This window comes from Podarcis bocagei (assembly GCF_964188305.1).
Source record: "Podarcis bocagei genome assembly, chromosome: 10".
Lineage (NCBI taxonomy): Eukaryota > Metazoa > Chordata > Lepidosauria > Squamata > Lacertidae > Podarcis > Podarcis bocagei.
Window position 1 is genome coordinate 72969126 of NC_138135.1, and position 15324 is coordinate 72984449.

Genomic DNA, 15324 nt, shown 5'->3' on the forward strand with positions numbered 1-15324 from the left:
GCTGTATGGGATGGCAGCAAGCCCTTTCAAAGGGGAGCACAATCCCACCCCTCCTTGAGTTCCCGCTGGGCTGAGAGATGCCTCAGGGGGCTCCTCCTCCTCCTCCCTAGCCATGGGGGCTGCAGTGCTGCCAGGCAAGCTGGCCAGCAGCTTCAACAGGCTCACGTGGTGCAATGCCCTCTGCTCAGTGAGGTGCAGAAAACTGGGAGTCACAACTGGCCTTTTTCTGTAGCATTGCCCAGACTTTGGAATTTGCTTCTTGGGAAGGATAGACTATCCGCCCTACTGCGTCTGTTCAGGAGGAACTGACATCCTAAATATACTTGGTAGGACACAGTGAGACTTACTTCTAGGTAACCATGCACAGGAGGTGCATTAAAAAGTATTGTTACTAGAGCCAATGTGACCCTGCAAGCATTTCTGTAGATTTGTTCATTTATTACCCTTTTGTATATGCTCTTGTTGCTCTCCTCCTCCTCCTCCTACTATTATTATTATTATTATTATTATTATTATTATTATTATTATTACTACTACTACTACTACTACTATTACTATTACTACTATTACTTTTCTTGTTTTGTATACTTGCTGTAAGCTGGTGGGTATCTAGTTTTGAGTGGAAGAGAGGGATAAAAATGTTTGAATAAACAGATAAATGAATAGCTTGGCCCATGTTTATTGCACTACCACACAGGAACTGAAAATTGTGTCGTTGTAACATAGCTTTCCCCAACCTGATGCCCTCCAACTCCCATCAGCCCCGGAGAGCACGGCCAATGATCCAGGATGACGGGGGCTGCAAGGTTGAGGAAGGTTGCTGTAATAGATATGGCTTGCCACGGGAGGCAGCGCATGGTAGAGCCTGGGTGCATGAACAGGCTACAATTATCCCCCCCCATGCACTTAATGTTTAGCTTTGTGGAAAACAGGCTTTTGTCAAGTAATCTAACCAGGGGGTCCTTTATTCACTGCATTAATGATTACAATAAGCCTCAGATGATGTGCGCAATCTCCAGTTCAGGAAACCTATTTTCCATTTTACGTCAATTGTACATAAAACACTACAGCTTTCTATTGTCGGCTCCCAAGAAATGCTGACAGTCTATAGATGTACAATATCACTGCTTTAGTTACAACAGTGTAAAGGGGGAAAGTATTTCATAGACAACTATTCGTGGTCGGGTTTTTTAAAGGCACTAACTATGCAATCCAATGCATGTCTACTCAAAAGTAATCCCCACTGAGGCACCAATGAAAAAACACATGCACCAAAGAATATTTTTTTAGGTACCAAATTTTTATTACTATGTTAAATACCAGGGATTAAACAGCTTCACCACGAGAGTAATTTAGGCTTCAGTCCAAGGCCCAATTACCTGGAAGTAAACCCTACTTAACTCAGTGGGACGTACTACCGACTAGACATGTATAGGATTGAACTGTTAAAAACAGAAAAAGAGTAGTAAAAGTTCAAAATTCTGCATTTGAGTAAAATATATCTTAAACAGAAAAAATTGTCAGGAGCTAACTTGGAAGAGCAACAGTGAAAATCCAAAACCAGTAATGGTTTCAATAAACCAAAGCTTCATTCTTCATATGTTCATCTCTTCAATTTTTTTTAAAAATGGTTGCTTTAAACCACTATGCATTTGTTTTGCTATTCACTGCTTAAAATGCTGAAATTTGTCTTCCCCCCTTTAAGTCATTTCTGATATTTGGTCTTATTTAGGGGTCATTGACTGCACCACAGCCTTTTATTCTAGATGTTTCAAATAGTTATACAGTAGGACTGCAAGTTTTTACTTAGGTGATCACAGTTTTACGTGTTTGGCCAAAAAGAATTAAAAGTGGGGTGGAGGAAAGAGGGGGGGGGGGACTGCCAGAAGGGGCCATCCAAGATGGTGCGAGGGCTTCCCAGGACCTGGAAAGCAAGGAGGAGAGCTTAAGAAGCTATGTCTACACCAGGTTTTTCCGGACACTGTGAAGTATTATGTGAGCTCTGGAGGCTATCACAAGATCTTCTGAAGGCTTCCAGAGCAAGCAATGGGAAAATCAAGCATGAGAAGAGCATTTTTTTTCAACCCTCCACATTGCTTCCCAGGCTCTGGGAACATCTTGTGTGGGCTTTAGAGGGCTCTGTGAGTTCTTGTAAAACCTAGGATGGCCCCGCAAAATTTGCACCAGCCCCGGAGGTGGTCCCAGGGGGGGTTGCTCTGACTTTAAGTGATTTTGCCTTTACATATTACATCCCGGAAAGTAATATCATGCAAGATGCAATCCTACTGTATATCTGATTAAATTCACTGCTTCACACTAGTCCTACACACACACATGACATGTGTGTAGGATGAATGTGTGGCTTTGTTCTGCACCTACATGCATAATATTGGCATAGAACCTACACATGTACCAAGTGAATGTACACATGCTGTCCACAAGGAATCTAACTGCATATGTGAGGGCAGGGAAAACGGCCTATGAGCACAATTCTGCTCTCCCCTTATGCATAATTAGTGTACGCACATGTGATGTGAGTACAGGACTCTAGAAACTTTGGAACAGTAAGAAAATCCTATCCTATGCCTAGATGTGCAAAAGGGTAACATTTATTAAGAGATAACAGATTCATATTCAAATGAGCACGATCTACCCATACTAAATACATCCTTTCTAGATACAAACTGTTTGGAGAAATTGACTCAGTAGCAGTGATGTAATGCAATCAAAATATAGGGTAAGAAATATTATTATTATTATTTATTGAATTTATATACCGCCCTATACCCGGAGGTCTCATCAATGTTCCCCAGCATAGATTTAATTCAGAATTCATACTGAATTATACTGAGAAATTCAAAGCAAAACTAATACACATATTTAAGCGGGTTTCTTAAATCAAATGCTACTCATTCAAACATTCCTTTGCTTCTTCATAAATAAGTATTCTTCATTTCAATGACTTTATTGAGCCCAGTGCGGCAGGGACTCGCCCAGGAGGGATCATGGTTTAAAGGGAAGGGATGAAACCTCCTCTCTTAAAACACACAAATATATAGAAAGGCAGAAGGACTGCCATCCTAGTTTCTTATTAAATCACATACGTTTTTGCTTGCTACTACTGGTTTCTGGAAAAAAATGCTGAAAAAACATTTTCAATTTTACAGCTGCAATGAAACTTACAAGTTTTGTCAGCTCTACATACATATTACTATTTCATCTCTTTTGGGTAGTCTTTTCAGTCAATTTTAATTCCACAGGGTAACTTCTAATTAAATCTAATCTGTAGTAATTGTTCATAAAAGTCTTGTAGATATAAGTAATCATATATTTATGCCACAGGGAGAACAATCAGATATGTAACTAAATCTCTTAATATGGACTCTGTGAGATATTAGATTTTCCAAATCAGAGAACACTCTCAGAATCAACTGATATATCATCTGAACATGTTGTGGGTGAATTTACAACCTGCTTCATATGAACCATGTACTCTTGGTTGAGTGGATCATTAGGTCTCTTGATCCAATCTGCATATGAGAGTTACACTTAAATACCGCAACACTCTACATCTTGTAACATTCTACGTACAAACATCATGCATAAACAAAACAAACGAACAAAAAACAAGAAGAAGAAGCTGGGACACACAATAACACCTACATTTTCCACTTACAAAGACAAAAATTCTAATGAGTGTTAAATGTCTCAAAACATAACAGAAGGGCAATTTACACTATAATATCACATTTTGCCTACATGCCTCAGTAGGTACACATTTTTTCCTTCCAGATTTAGGAAGAGAACTTTCTTCCACACAGTGACATAGCAAACATATTTTAGATCCTTTCATACATATTATTGTAATTGTGCAGGCTTTCTAGACTTACCTCCTCTATGGATAATCAAAGAAGTCTCACTTCCAACTGGACATTCTTTAAGTATATCCACTACTTCTGCATGGCTCATGTTCTGTACATTCTGCTGGTTGATCTCAACAATGAGGTCACCTTCACATAAACCAGGGCACCCCTGAATGTCTAGAATTTGCTTCACCCTCTGTCCTGTGGGACTGTCTGCTATAGTGAAGCCAAAGCCCTGGGCCCCTTTCACAATGGTTAAGGTCATGAGTTCAGCTTGCGTGGCCCCAGAAGAAGCCATTGATACATTATCATCATGAACAGGTGGTGGGAATGTGCTATCAAGCTGACTATCTGCTGGAATGGAGTGCAAGGAATGTGGTGGCCGATCTGTTACATCTGGAACAGACTGAGAAGTTCTAGAAATGTATTCCAAATAAGTTTCATAGTTATGTCTTCCATTTACTACTACTGGAGGCCTCTCCATGACTGCAAGTGGTGGCACCATGCTGTTGGCAGGATCTTCAGGATCAAAGGGCAGAGGGTATCCACGACATAGCACCAGGTTGACACTCTGACCAATGGGAACAGACTGGAAGAGTTTGACTACATCTGCGTGAGTATGCCCAAGGACACAAACTTCATTAATATAGACAATGACATCACCTAGAAAGAGAAAAAAATAGTGATATGAGATAACTTCAACTACTCTTGAATTTAAGAAAGTGAATCAGTTTGGGATCTCCAAAAGGGATCACCATTTTGCTGCAGCTGTTGACACAATAACGTATGCCGGCCTGAAAAAATAATGTTAGCAGCTGAAAAAGTGGCATGGATTTACCTCAAGTTTTGAAATATTTCCAAATTAAAAATAAATCACAGAGGCTACTAGGAACAGAGAACTTTTCATCTGTTGTGTACATAGAACTGGAGTTTTTGTTCTCCCATAGACACAAAGAAAAGCAATATCCTCTTTATTTTCCAATTTCTTATGGAAACTGTTATTTAAAGTTGGATCCTTTTCTTCTAAACACATTTGTGAAACAGGATTTATTTATTATTTTGCATGTGACATGTTTTCAGTCATGTTTATTTTCAGAAAGGCTATAGCATTTAACCTCCTGCCAATATCCATTGCTTATTTTTTGTGTGCACTGACTGCTGAACATATCTATAGTACATACTTCTAGCTTCCAGAGGACACTACAAGATCCATTTTTCTGTAGCCAATCCCTGTGATACCACTGCATATGTTCCAGATCATTGGACAGGGACATACTGTAAGGATTTGCAACAGGCATTAAAAATAAAAATAAAAAATCACACTATGAATCCAATAAAGTAAAAATGCCGTTCAACAAGGACAGAATGGTACCCAGAATGATCTGCTTCAAGACTGAGCCAGAAGAGACAGTGATAGAACACCATGTGCTGTTACCTAAAAAACCCCAATATATCATCGATAATATATAGTCCATCCTGGAAAATGATACTTGCCTCTCCCAAGTCCAGGGTGGTAGACCTGTCCCTCCATGTAGAGAGCTCCCTAATCTATAATGGATGCTCAACAGCAACAGCCGAATATACACAGGGACCAGACCCTGCAAGAAACCCGGATGCACCAGTACCATCACATCAAAGGTTCATTCACTAGCTCATCCTGGACCTGCCAGCAATACCTTTTTGCATTACAATTAGATAAATGAACAAGAATTGGGACCATCCTGAAGATGAGGGAGAAGATCCTTGCAACTGATGCAGCCAAGGGAGTCACCAGGATCGTGAAGAACCGCCCAGCTGTTCTGGAGGAGGTGGAGAAGTTGCTGCTCATCTGGTTAGAAGAGAAGCAGCGTGCAGGGGACACAGTGACTGAGGCCGTCATTTGTGAGAAGGCCAAGGCCTTGCACGCAGACCTCGTCCGGGAACAGCCAGGAACCTCAGGCGAGCCAGAAGTCTTCAAGGCAAGCAGAGGCTGCTTTGACCGGTTCAAGACAAGATCTGGAATCCACAGCGTGGTCAGGCATGGAGAGGCTGCCAGTTCTGATGTTCCTGTGGCTGAAGACTTTGCAGCGGAGTTCCTGGAGGTTGTGACGACAGAGGGCTACGTTCCACAGCAGGTCTCCAAAGAACTGAGGGACATTTGCCAGAAGTGGAAAGATGTGCAGGCTTTTGCACAGCGGACCACCCTGACAAGGACCTGACACGTGACCTTGCAAACACTTTTGATACGAGGGTCATGTCGTCTTTCAGGGAGGTGATGAAAAGGCAGATGAAGCAGCAGACCATGGACAGGTTCTTCAGCAAGAAGCAAAGAGTGGAAGAGGAACCTTCTTCGAGTTGTCCCCCAGAGTCTTAGAAAATGTACTGTACACTTTGTTGATTTTTAAATGTTTTTCTGTCATGTTTAGAAACTTAATTTATTGTTCCTTCAATTTTTGAAATGCTCTTTACAGTATGTGTGACTTTAAAGAGCACTTAATAAACTCTTGTTGTACCAAATTTGGCTTTGTTTGGACTTTTTTGACCATAGGAACGCATTAATTGAATTTCAATGCATTCCTATGGGATTTCATGCTTCGCAAGACGAAAAATTCGCTAGACGAAAAAACTCGTGAAACGAATTAATTTCATCTTGCGAGGCACCACTGTAGAGTTACAGATAGAGGGCCCCTGTATATTTCTCTTGGCTCACTGAAAGAAGCAAAGAAAAGGCACAACTGTGTGCTTTTACAGATGAAGGTTGAATCAATTGCCAAAATGTGCCAATCATAATCTCTTAGGATTTTGTGTCTATAAAAGCAACAGACATCGATTGGGAGAGAGCTGTATACTGAACATGTTAGACCTTACCACTTTGCAATTAGCTTTAAAACAGATCTAATAAATGACATTTTTGCAGACATCTGTAGAATTAAATAGGCAACTGCAAAAGAAAGGACTCCTGAGAAATCCATAACACTATCTGTAGCTTTTTGTCTTTCTGAAGTGTTGTAACATCAAACTGGAAGGAGATTTTGGAAGCTTTGGTCATGCTGCTAGGGTGCCAATATGAGCTAAGCCATGGTTTGGCTTAGTGTGTCATCCAAACCAAGGTTCATGGTTTGTCTCATCCAAACCTTGGCTGTTGCTTGTAGTTTCCCCAGGTTTAAATGACCTGCTAAACCAAACCATGGTTAGTTCACAATCACCACCATTGGTAGGTTCCATCCTGTTCACTTTGTGCATCTGTTCTGAGCAGCTGTGAGCAACTGTAGCAAGCAAAGCATCAAAGCTATGAACATATATTTCAAATTGGGGAAAATCTGAATTCTGATGTCTAAGTAAGCGCAGGGCAGTGGATCAGGGCAGTGCAACAATGGGCCACATCTGTAGGTCTAGAAAGGACTTAAATGTCTTTAAGGACACCAAAGGCAAAGTACATCGTGGCATAATCTTATGGCAACCAAAAATGACTGCCTGATACAGACATGGCAGAGCTATTTGACAACTCAAAATATATAGTGATGGAGAATTGAGCCGTACTCACAGGGGGGATTTATCCAGATGGAATTCCTCTAGAAACACAACAGAAATTGGAGGAAGCTATCCACATGTGATGACTGCACTCAGGTTGTATTTTTATTTTTTTAAGTGTGTGTATAATAGCAAAATAGCAGGGCAATGCTGTGCTCCATTGCAATGTGTATTTATTTATGTTTGAATTTTAGATTTCTTTTGTTAAGGGGCTGTAGAACCCAAAATGCTGCTGCAGTTTTGGGACAGTGGGGCTTGAGTAGGCATTTTCTACAGTGCCCCAGACAGTGGAATGCCCTTCCCTGCAAGATGTGTCTTGTCTCATCATGGTATACCTTTTGATGTCAGCTCAAGATGCACATTTTTTCACAGGGTTTTGGGGGTGGAGGTGGAGGATGGTATGTGATGTAATTGCACTGAGCGATGCGTAACCCAAACGCAGAGCGAACTGTGAGCTATAAATGCCTCTATGTAAATACGTAAACCAAATCATGGCATTTCTGAAAATAAAACTAGTTATCCACAACAGTGCTACAGTAAGTGGGGCTCTTTGGACCAGTGCCAGTCCACAACCTGGCACCTGGCACGTTGAGGGGAACAAAATGCTGACCCACCACACCAGAGTTGTTGATCTATGATACCTTTGGCTAGTTCCCTCTTGTTCCTATTATAAAGTTGAAAGCCTTTGGCTAGTTCCCTCTGCTTGCTGACCCTTCAGTGCCTCTGTGGCTTAGAAGAAGGTTCAGTTAACATTAAGCAGTTAAGCAGCCCACTCTGTGTGTGTGTTTGCTGGTGGGACTGTCTTACCCCACCCTCACTTCTCCATAATACAGCACATCTCCTGCCTTCCCAGCCTTCCTGAAAATCCTTCAGAAATGTGGCCTGGAACAAGATACAAGCCCAGAGAGATTGTAGCAGGCTTATTAGAAATGTAAAAGTATATTTGGTTAAATAAAATAAAAGAAACATAGCTGTTGAGCATGACAGGAAGTGGATATTTTTGATAAGGATCTGCCATTTTATATAGGTTTTTTTTTTTTACCGAGAGAGACCTAGTATAATTCTACTTTTACCCTGTGCACATGTTTTAATTAAAAAGCTGGCTTTTCAGAAAAAGAAAAAGTGCTTAACCAGCATGCATCCGGTAATTACACACAGGCAGATGTGGATTAGCCGGCGAGGCTATTTACATTTCCATTGTATTCTACATACAGCGGCATGATCTATTTAAATGAAAGCATTTAACTTTTTTTCTTCCAGGAAAGGAAGTATAAAATAAATTATGAGAATCTAAAGGCTTTGATTATTTGCTGATGTGGTAAACATGAAACAGCGGAGCTTAAAACTGCAAGGATAGCACTAAGAAGGGAATCCATAAAATGAATACCGAGTACAAAAAGCAGGCAGGTTTCTCCTTCGGGACCAGATGCTGTGGGGAGAACTGGTCTTAGGAGCTTGCACTGTGCCAAAGCGAAACGTATAATAAACATAAATAATGAATCCTTTCTCATCGAGACCACATGAAATAAGAACAGCTCTACTCACTGCAGAAGGTTTCTCTCTCGGTAGGTAAAATACGCCACCCTGTTCTTGGCTTTGCGTATAGAAGCCCTTTATCATAATAAAAAACCTGGAGCCAGTGAAGTGCGTGACAGGGCATCAGTGGGTTTGAAGAGCATAGTGGAAATTGTCTTCCACACTTACTCTGCTATTTGGGAGCAGTGAAATATATTACTGCATGTGGAGAAACCCTTGCACACACACAAAATTGGGTTTTTAAATGTAAAGAGGTCAAAATTTATAATACATTTGTGCTTCTGTGGATGCTGTATTTTATTTCTCCACATGAAGCTTCACATTTATCTAGGTAATGGCTCCCAGAAGCGGGGAAGTAGCTCTGCAAGCTTCTCAGCAGCCTAAAAGCTTAGCTATATGACAAAGCATGAGGTAACTACAAAGCAGCCACTGTTGCTGCCCAGGAAGATTGGCAGGGCGCCATGTGTCATCAGCCGATGAATATCTTTGACTGCCTTCTTAACTGTGCTGCCCCACAATTCCGAACTCCCCTAAAAAATGGCTCCATGGGAAGGGAAAACAAGAAGTGGATAAGTGAACTGTTTTTATAAAGAGAGACAGGAAGGGATACTAATCCCACCACTTCAAAACACATCTACCTTTACCTGAATTTTTTCACCATATTTATGATGAAGATTTAAATTCTTATCCGGTTGAATACAAAGCCAGTTGTCTTCCAGTGGTTACAAAACAGGTCCATTATTGTAAAGGCCGAGAAGCTTAAAATATATGGCCTTAAATGAGCAATTTGTCAGTGGTTAAGACTCTGAACGAAGTCTGTGCCTCTGAGGGCAGAATGAGACATTCCTGTTTGTCTGGCAGCCAGACCCTGCCAAGCGTTGGGTGCAGCTGCAGCTGAAGCCAGGAGAAGGACTGTGGCACATCGGCTAAAGCAAATCCACCAGAATGAGATGCCTAACCAAAAGGCATACATTCACTTTTTGCTTAGTAATTCAGTTCTGCGACTTTAGCTATTTCTTTACAGTATTGATATTGTGTCTTACAGTCATTGTAACTACAGCTACCCAATAAAAAAAACACCAGTGGGCTCTGGAAAACTGGGGTTGCGTCATGCATGCTACAGATTTTTGTTTTTAAATAGCAAAGTCATTTCCATGAAGGAAATTATGTGAATCATTCTGGGTATGATCCTAAATGTGCATTAATCCCATGTATATGCTGCTATTTATATTTATGTGGGATTAACGTCACATCCAGGATTTGCAGGAGCCCCTAGAGAGGTGACTGTGTTGTGTGAAATTAGAGAAGAGTGAGACGAACTCAGGAGGCATGGATTTATCAATGGACATCAGTCATGATAGCTAAAGGACAATAACAGATGGCACAGTTGTATACTCCTGTTCTGACCTCCCTCTTGCTGAGTCACTGCTGCATACCAGGACGGAGAGGTTAGCATGGTGCAAATGCGCCAGCAGAGCAGCTCCAGTGTCCTGTCAGTGCTTCTGCAGTGAGCTGACCTTGCCACTGCCTCAATCCCTCCTCTTCAGCCTGGTATGCAGCAGTGACTTAGCCAGATGTTGGTCAGGTGAGCAGTGCAGCCCCTGTTGGAAAATCTCATTCCACCTTTAGTTGAAGACATGGAACTGTTGCATGTCACATGTCTGTTTACATACCAGCACAGCTTGCTGGGAACTCCCGTTGTGTGTATAGCTTTTGCCTTTCTCTCTGTCTCTCAGAGAAGACCAAGAGAGAGATGACATGTTTCTTTGTCCTCATTTATGATTAATAAATCTGTGGTTGTAGTATGCTTCCACAAGCCTCATGCCTATTCTGTGTGCACAGTTCGCTCTGCTGATATAGTGTGCCCTGGTTTTGAAGCCTGGGTCGCTGATTTACAACAGATCAGAGGTCGATGGGTCTTCGCAGTGGGACGGCTGGAAGGAGACGACCCAGCTGGGGCTAGCCAGCTGGCCTTGCGACCCTCTGCATGCAGACAGCCCCATCATGCCGTCTGCTATGGCTAAATGGAACCTGAACGTGAAGAGGTAGCTAACTGCTGAATATCAGATGCCACCGACAAACAGACAAGGCGCTGACTTACTAGTGGGCTGTCCTGTATTGGAAAGAGAAATTTGATTAGCTGTGAGGAACCTGGATGAGACAGTTAAAACGGGGATATCTTGGTCTGATCCAACAAGAGAGTCACACTCAGAGTACATCCACTGAAATCAATAGAGTTAGATTAACCATGAATAATTCTATTTATTTCAGTCGGTCTACACAGACTTAGGATGCGGGTGACACTGTGGTCTATACAACTGAGTTTCTTGGGTTTGCTGATTGGAAAGTGGGTGGTTTGAATCTTTGCAATGGAGTGAGCTCCCATTGCTCTGTGCCAGCTCCTAGTAACTTTGCAGTTTGAAAGCACGCCAGTGCAAGTAGATAAATAGGTACTGCTGCGGCGGGAAGGTAAATGGTATTTCTGTGTGCTTTGCTTTCCATCACAGTGTTCCATTGCAGCAGAAGTGGTTTAGTCATGCTGACCACATGACCCAGAAAAGCTGTCTGTGGACAAATGCCGGCTCCCTTGGCTTGTAAGCAAGATGAGCGCTGCAACCCCATAAGTCACCTTGGACCGGACTTAACTGTCCAGGGGTCCTTTACCTTTTTACACAGACTTAGTTGCATACCACCCTATGTTCTTAAAAGCAATTCCAACTTGTTTAGCTGTAGTAAAACATGTGCAAAGAGCACAAAACATCCCTAGGCAAAACATCCAGTGATATGCTTTCATATTACTTTAAGCCTTTTAGAATTTCAAGGCAGAGATTTATTTAAATTTTTCTATTAAAATAAAAAGGGTTATGGGGCGTGTGTTTCTTGGTCACTTCAAATATAGCTTATTTATCTGTAAGATGAAAAACTAGTTTTAGAATTGATACTACCTGGCTGAAAAAAGGAGGGAGGCTTTAGAGAATGTGAGCAACAGCTAAGTCAGGTGCACATGGTCTCATACACCAAAAAATATGTAAAAGATTAAAAGCTATCTCCATTAAAAAAGAAATTGCCTATGTTAACATTAGACAATTTCTTTTGATATCCCATCTCCTAAATTAAGGAACAGAAGGGCTGCCTAATTCAAACACAAAAATATATGAGGTGTTCATTCGTCTAATGGCATGTGAATAAAACTGCATTATATCTGACTGAAGTGCATGTGCGCACATGGGGAAATGTTCAGGATTTAGGGCTGCACTGTACTGCTTTATTTAATGTTCCAAGAAATAGCATGACACTGAAATCTGAAATACATTTATCTGGCAGTTCTGATTTTCCAACTGAATGACGCTTCTGCAATTCTGAATGTAATGTTGATCCAACATTTCTGTTTATTTAGTTTTTTCTTTATCCTAGCCTCTCAGAAGCATGAGTGAACATGAAAACGGTTTTTGCACTTCAGTAGAACAGCATCTGCTGCACTGGCCCAATACTTGAAATGTCCTGGATTGCAAAGGGGAAGCTCTCAACACCATGACAATGTAATGGAGGGGTGGAATTGGAACAATAATTGGGATTCAACTTCCTGTGAAGCCATGAAGACCTTTGGGTGGACTTTGGCCAATCACCCAACCACCCAACTCCATGAGTTCTTTGATGGAAGGACAAGATACAAATGTAGAGCTAAAACAGTAATATATAAAAATAGTTATAGTGTCTTAGTAATAGATCTGACTAAGCTAGCTCTATTGATCAAGACATAAAGGTCCATGGCTACATGCAGTTTCCTCAACCTTTAGACTAGGTGTGCCCTTGCCAACCGTCAGAAGTAGAACTATTTGCTCTGCATGAAGCCAAAAGATGCAGCTGAAGATTAGCTGCTGAAGTGTCTCAAGCTCATTCTCTCCTGAAGAATATCCCCACGGAGGCTACAATCTGACAGGCTCTCACATCAATACTTCCTCATTCCTGAGATTCACCTGCGTGTAATGACAACCACTTAGCAAGAGCTGTTCTTTCCACCCAGGCTCTCTGAAGAGTCTTCATAGTCCTTTATCAGGAGCTCCGCCCCCTGCACAACTCCCTTTCTTGTTTTAGCCCAAGTTTACTAATCACATCTTTCTGTAGTGATCTGACCAGCATTAGGATCAAGCACCTTCATCCACACCATTTGATGCAACCTGTTAGCAACTTTCAGACTTCTCTAACACCACCACTCAGGCTCTTTGCTGCACTTTCCTCAGATGGAAAAAGGACCCAGAGCTCCATTATAATGTCACAGACGTGTTGCTGTTGTCTTTTTGAGTCCTAACTATATAACTTGTTGTTGTTTAGTTGTTTAGTTGTGTCCGACTCTTCGTGACCCCATGGACCAGAGCACGCCAGGCACTCCTGTTTTCCACTGCCTCCCGCAGTTTGGTCAGACTCGTGTTTGTAGCTTCGAGAACACTGTCCCACCATCTCGTCCTCTGTCGTCCCCTTCTCCTTGTGCCCTCCATCTTTCCCAACATCAGGGTCTTTTCCAGGGAGTCTTCTCTTCTCATGATGTGGCCAAAGTATTGGAGCCTCAGCTTCACGATCTGTCCTTCCAGTGAGCACTCAGGGCTGATTTCCTTCAGAATGGATAGGTTTGATCTTCTTGCAGTTCATGGGACTCTCAAGAGTCTCCTCCAGCACCATAATTCAAAAGCATCAATTCTTCGGCGATCAGCCTTCTATATAACTAGATATTGCTTATTGTGAGGCACTCCAGGCCTGTGATTTTATAATACTCCATGAACATATAATGGATTATATGTTTTCCGTTATTTGCTTTCAACCCTTTTATCTCTTAACTTAAATTATTTATTTGTATCATGTGCTGTTTCCTTTTTGCAGACCCCCTCATGGGAGGAATCCTAAACACTTTCCTATACCTTTAGGGTGATTTATTAATTGATATGTGGCTTTCTTTTTTTAATGCTAACAGCAGCAGTTATTTCAATGGCCATGGCAAATGTCTGTAAGTTTGTATCAGATGAGAGCAAACAAAAGTGCCTATATTTAATTAGAAGGCAGGCAATTTACTTCTTAGGACAAGAGCGATACAAGAGCTCAGGTCTTCAGCGAGAGAAGTTGTGCAGAAGTTTGGAACGGTGCCTGTGAAATGCTTCCATATACAGTGGTGCCCCGCAAGACGAATGCCTTGCAAGACGGAAAACTCGCTAGACGAAAGAGTTTTCCGTTTTGGAGGTGCTTCGCAAAACGAATCTCCTATGGGCTTGCTTCGCAAGACGACAATGTCTTGCGAGTTCCTGCTGGTTTTTCCCCCTCCTCCCTTTTTCTAAGCCGCTAAGCCGCTTATCAGCTGATCCGATCAGTAGATAAGCCGCTAAAAGCAGCTAATAGCGCTAATAGCGCTAAGCCGCTTATCAGCTGATCCGATCAGCAGATAAGCCGCTAACAGCCGCTAATAGCGCTAATCTGCTTATCAGCTGATCCGATCAGCAGATAAGCCGCTAATAACGCTAAGTCGCTTATCAGCTGATCTGATCAGCAGATAAGCCGCTAAAAGCCTCTAAAAGCCGCTAATAGCGCTAATCCACTAATCCTTCAATGGGCTTGCTTTGCAAGACGATAAAAACCGCTAGGCGAAGAGAATCACAGAACGGATTCTTTACGTCTTGCGAGGCACCACTGTACTCAGAGATAAACTTAGCATTTGGTTAATGTTAAGTTAGCTGCAAGCATGACTTATATTTGATATGCATGAGCTTGATAAATAGATTCTGTGCCCTCACAGCATCTTGAAGAGTTATGGTCACGACTAAGGTATACCAAAGTCATCATGTCTGTCACTGACAAATATGTAATACTTGCAGCAGCAGCAGCAGCACTACTTAAGAAGGAACTGCTCAAGCCTTTGGGCATCTAAACATCAGGCCAGAGAACAAAATCATACAGATGTGTCTTCTTAAACAAGTGAGCCATACAGTCACGAAGCCAGGAGGAGATCAAAAGAAACCCCTGCCAGAAGTCTCCACCTAACAGCTCTAGCCTGGATAGCTCAGTTGGACAGAGGGTGGTGCTGGCAACACCAAGGTTGCAGGTTCAATCCCCATGTGGGGCAGCAGCATATGCCTGCATTTCAGGGGGTTGGACTAGATGATCCTCAGGGTCCCTTCCAACTCTGCAATTCTATGATCCCATCAATCAACCTACAGAATCAAAACCACACAATAGTCAGAGAGCAGATATGCTGCAGTAAGATTTCTGTGGAACAAGATTCCCCAGGGCCATTCAAGACATTTTGTTGCCTGAGGCAAAGGAGAAGATGCCTCCCGACATTTAAGATGCCACCCATTTCCATATTCAGAAACTGAATTTCCCTTCAACACTGGTAATGGTCCCTCAAGCCAGGTATGAGCATACCAGCATG

General features: G+C 42.0%; 1 protein-coding gene across 19 annotated transcripts in view; it reads right to left on the reverse strand.

Moving 5' to 3' along the window:
- The window catches only part of MAGI2 (membrane associated guanylate kinase, WW and PDZ domain containing 2), a 618868-nt gene that overhangs the window by 123634 nt on the left and 479910 nt on the right, over nt 1-15324 (reverse strand). For 18 of the 19 annotated variants that reach the window (XM_081210614.1, XM_081210613.1, XM_081210622.1 and 15 more), the window contains one exon: nt 3891-4526. The exons of the other annotated variant lie outside the window; for it this stretch is intronic. In XM_081210614.1, the coding sequence (XP_081066740.1) occupies nt 3891-4526 (636 nt within the window). The remainder of the gene's footprint in view (nt 1-3890; nt 4527-15324) is intronic. 19 annotated transcript variants of the gene reach the window in all.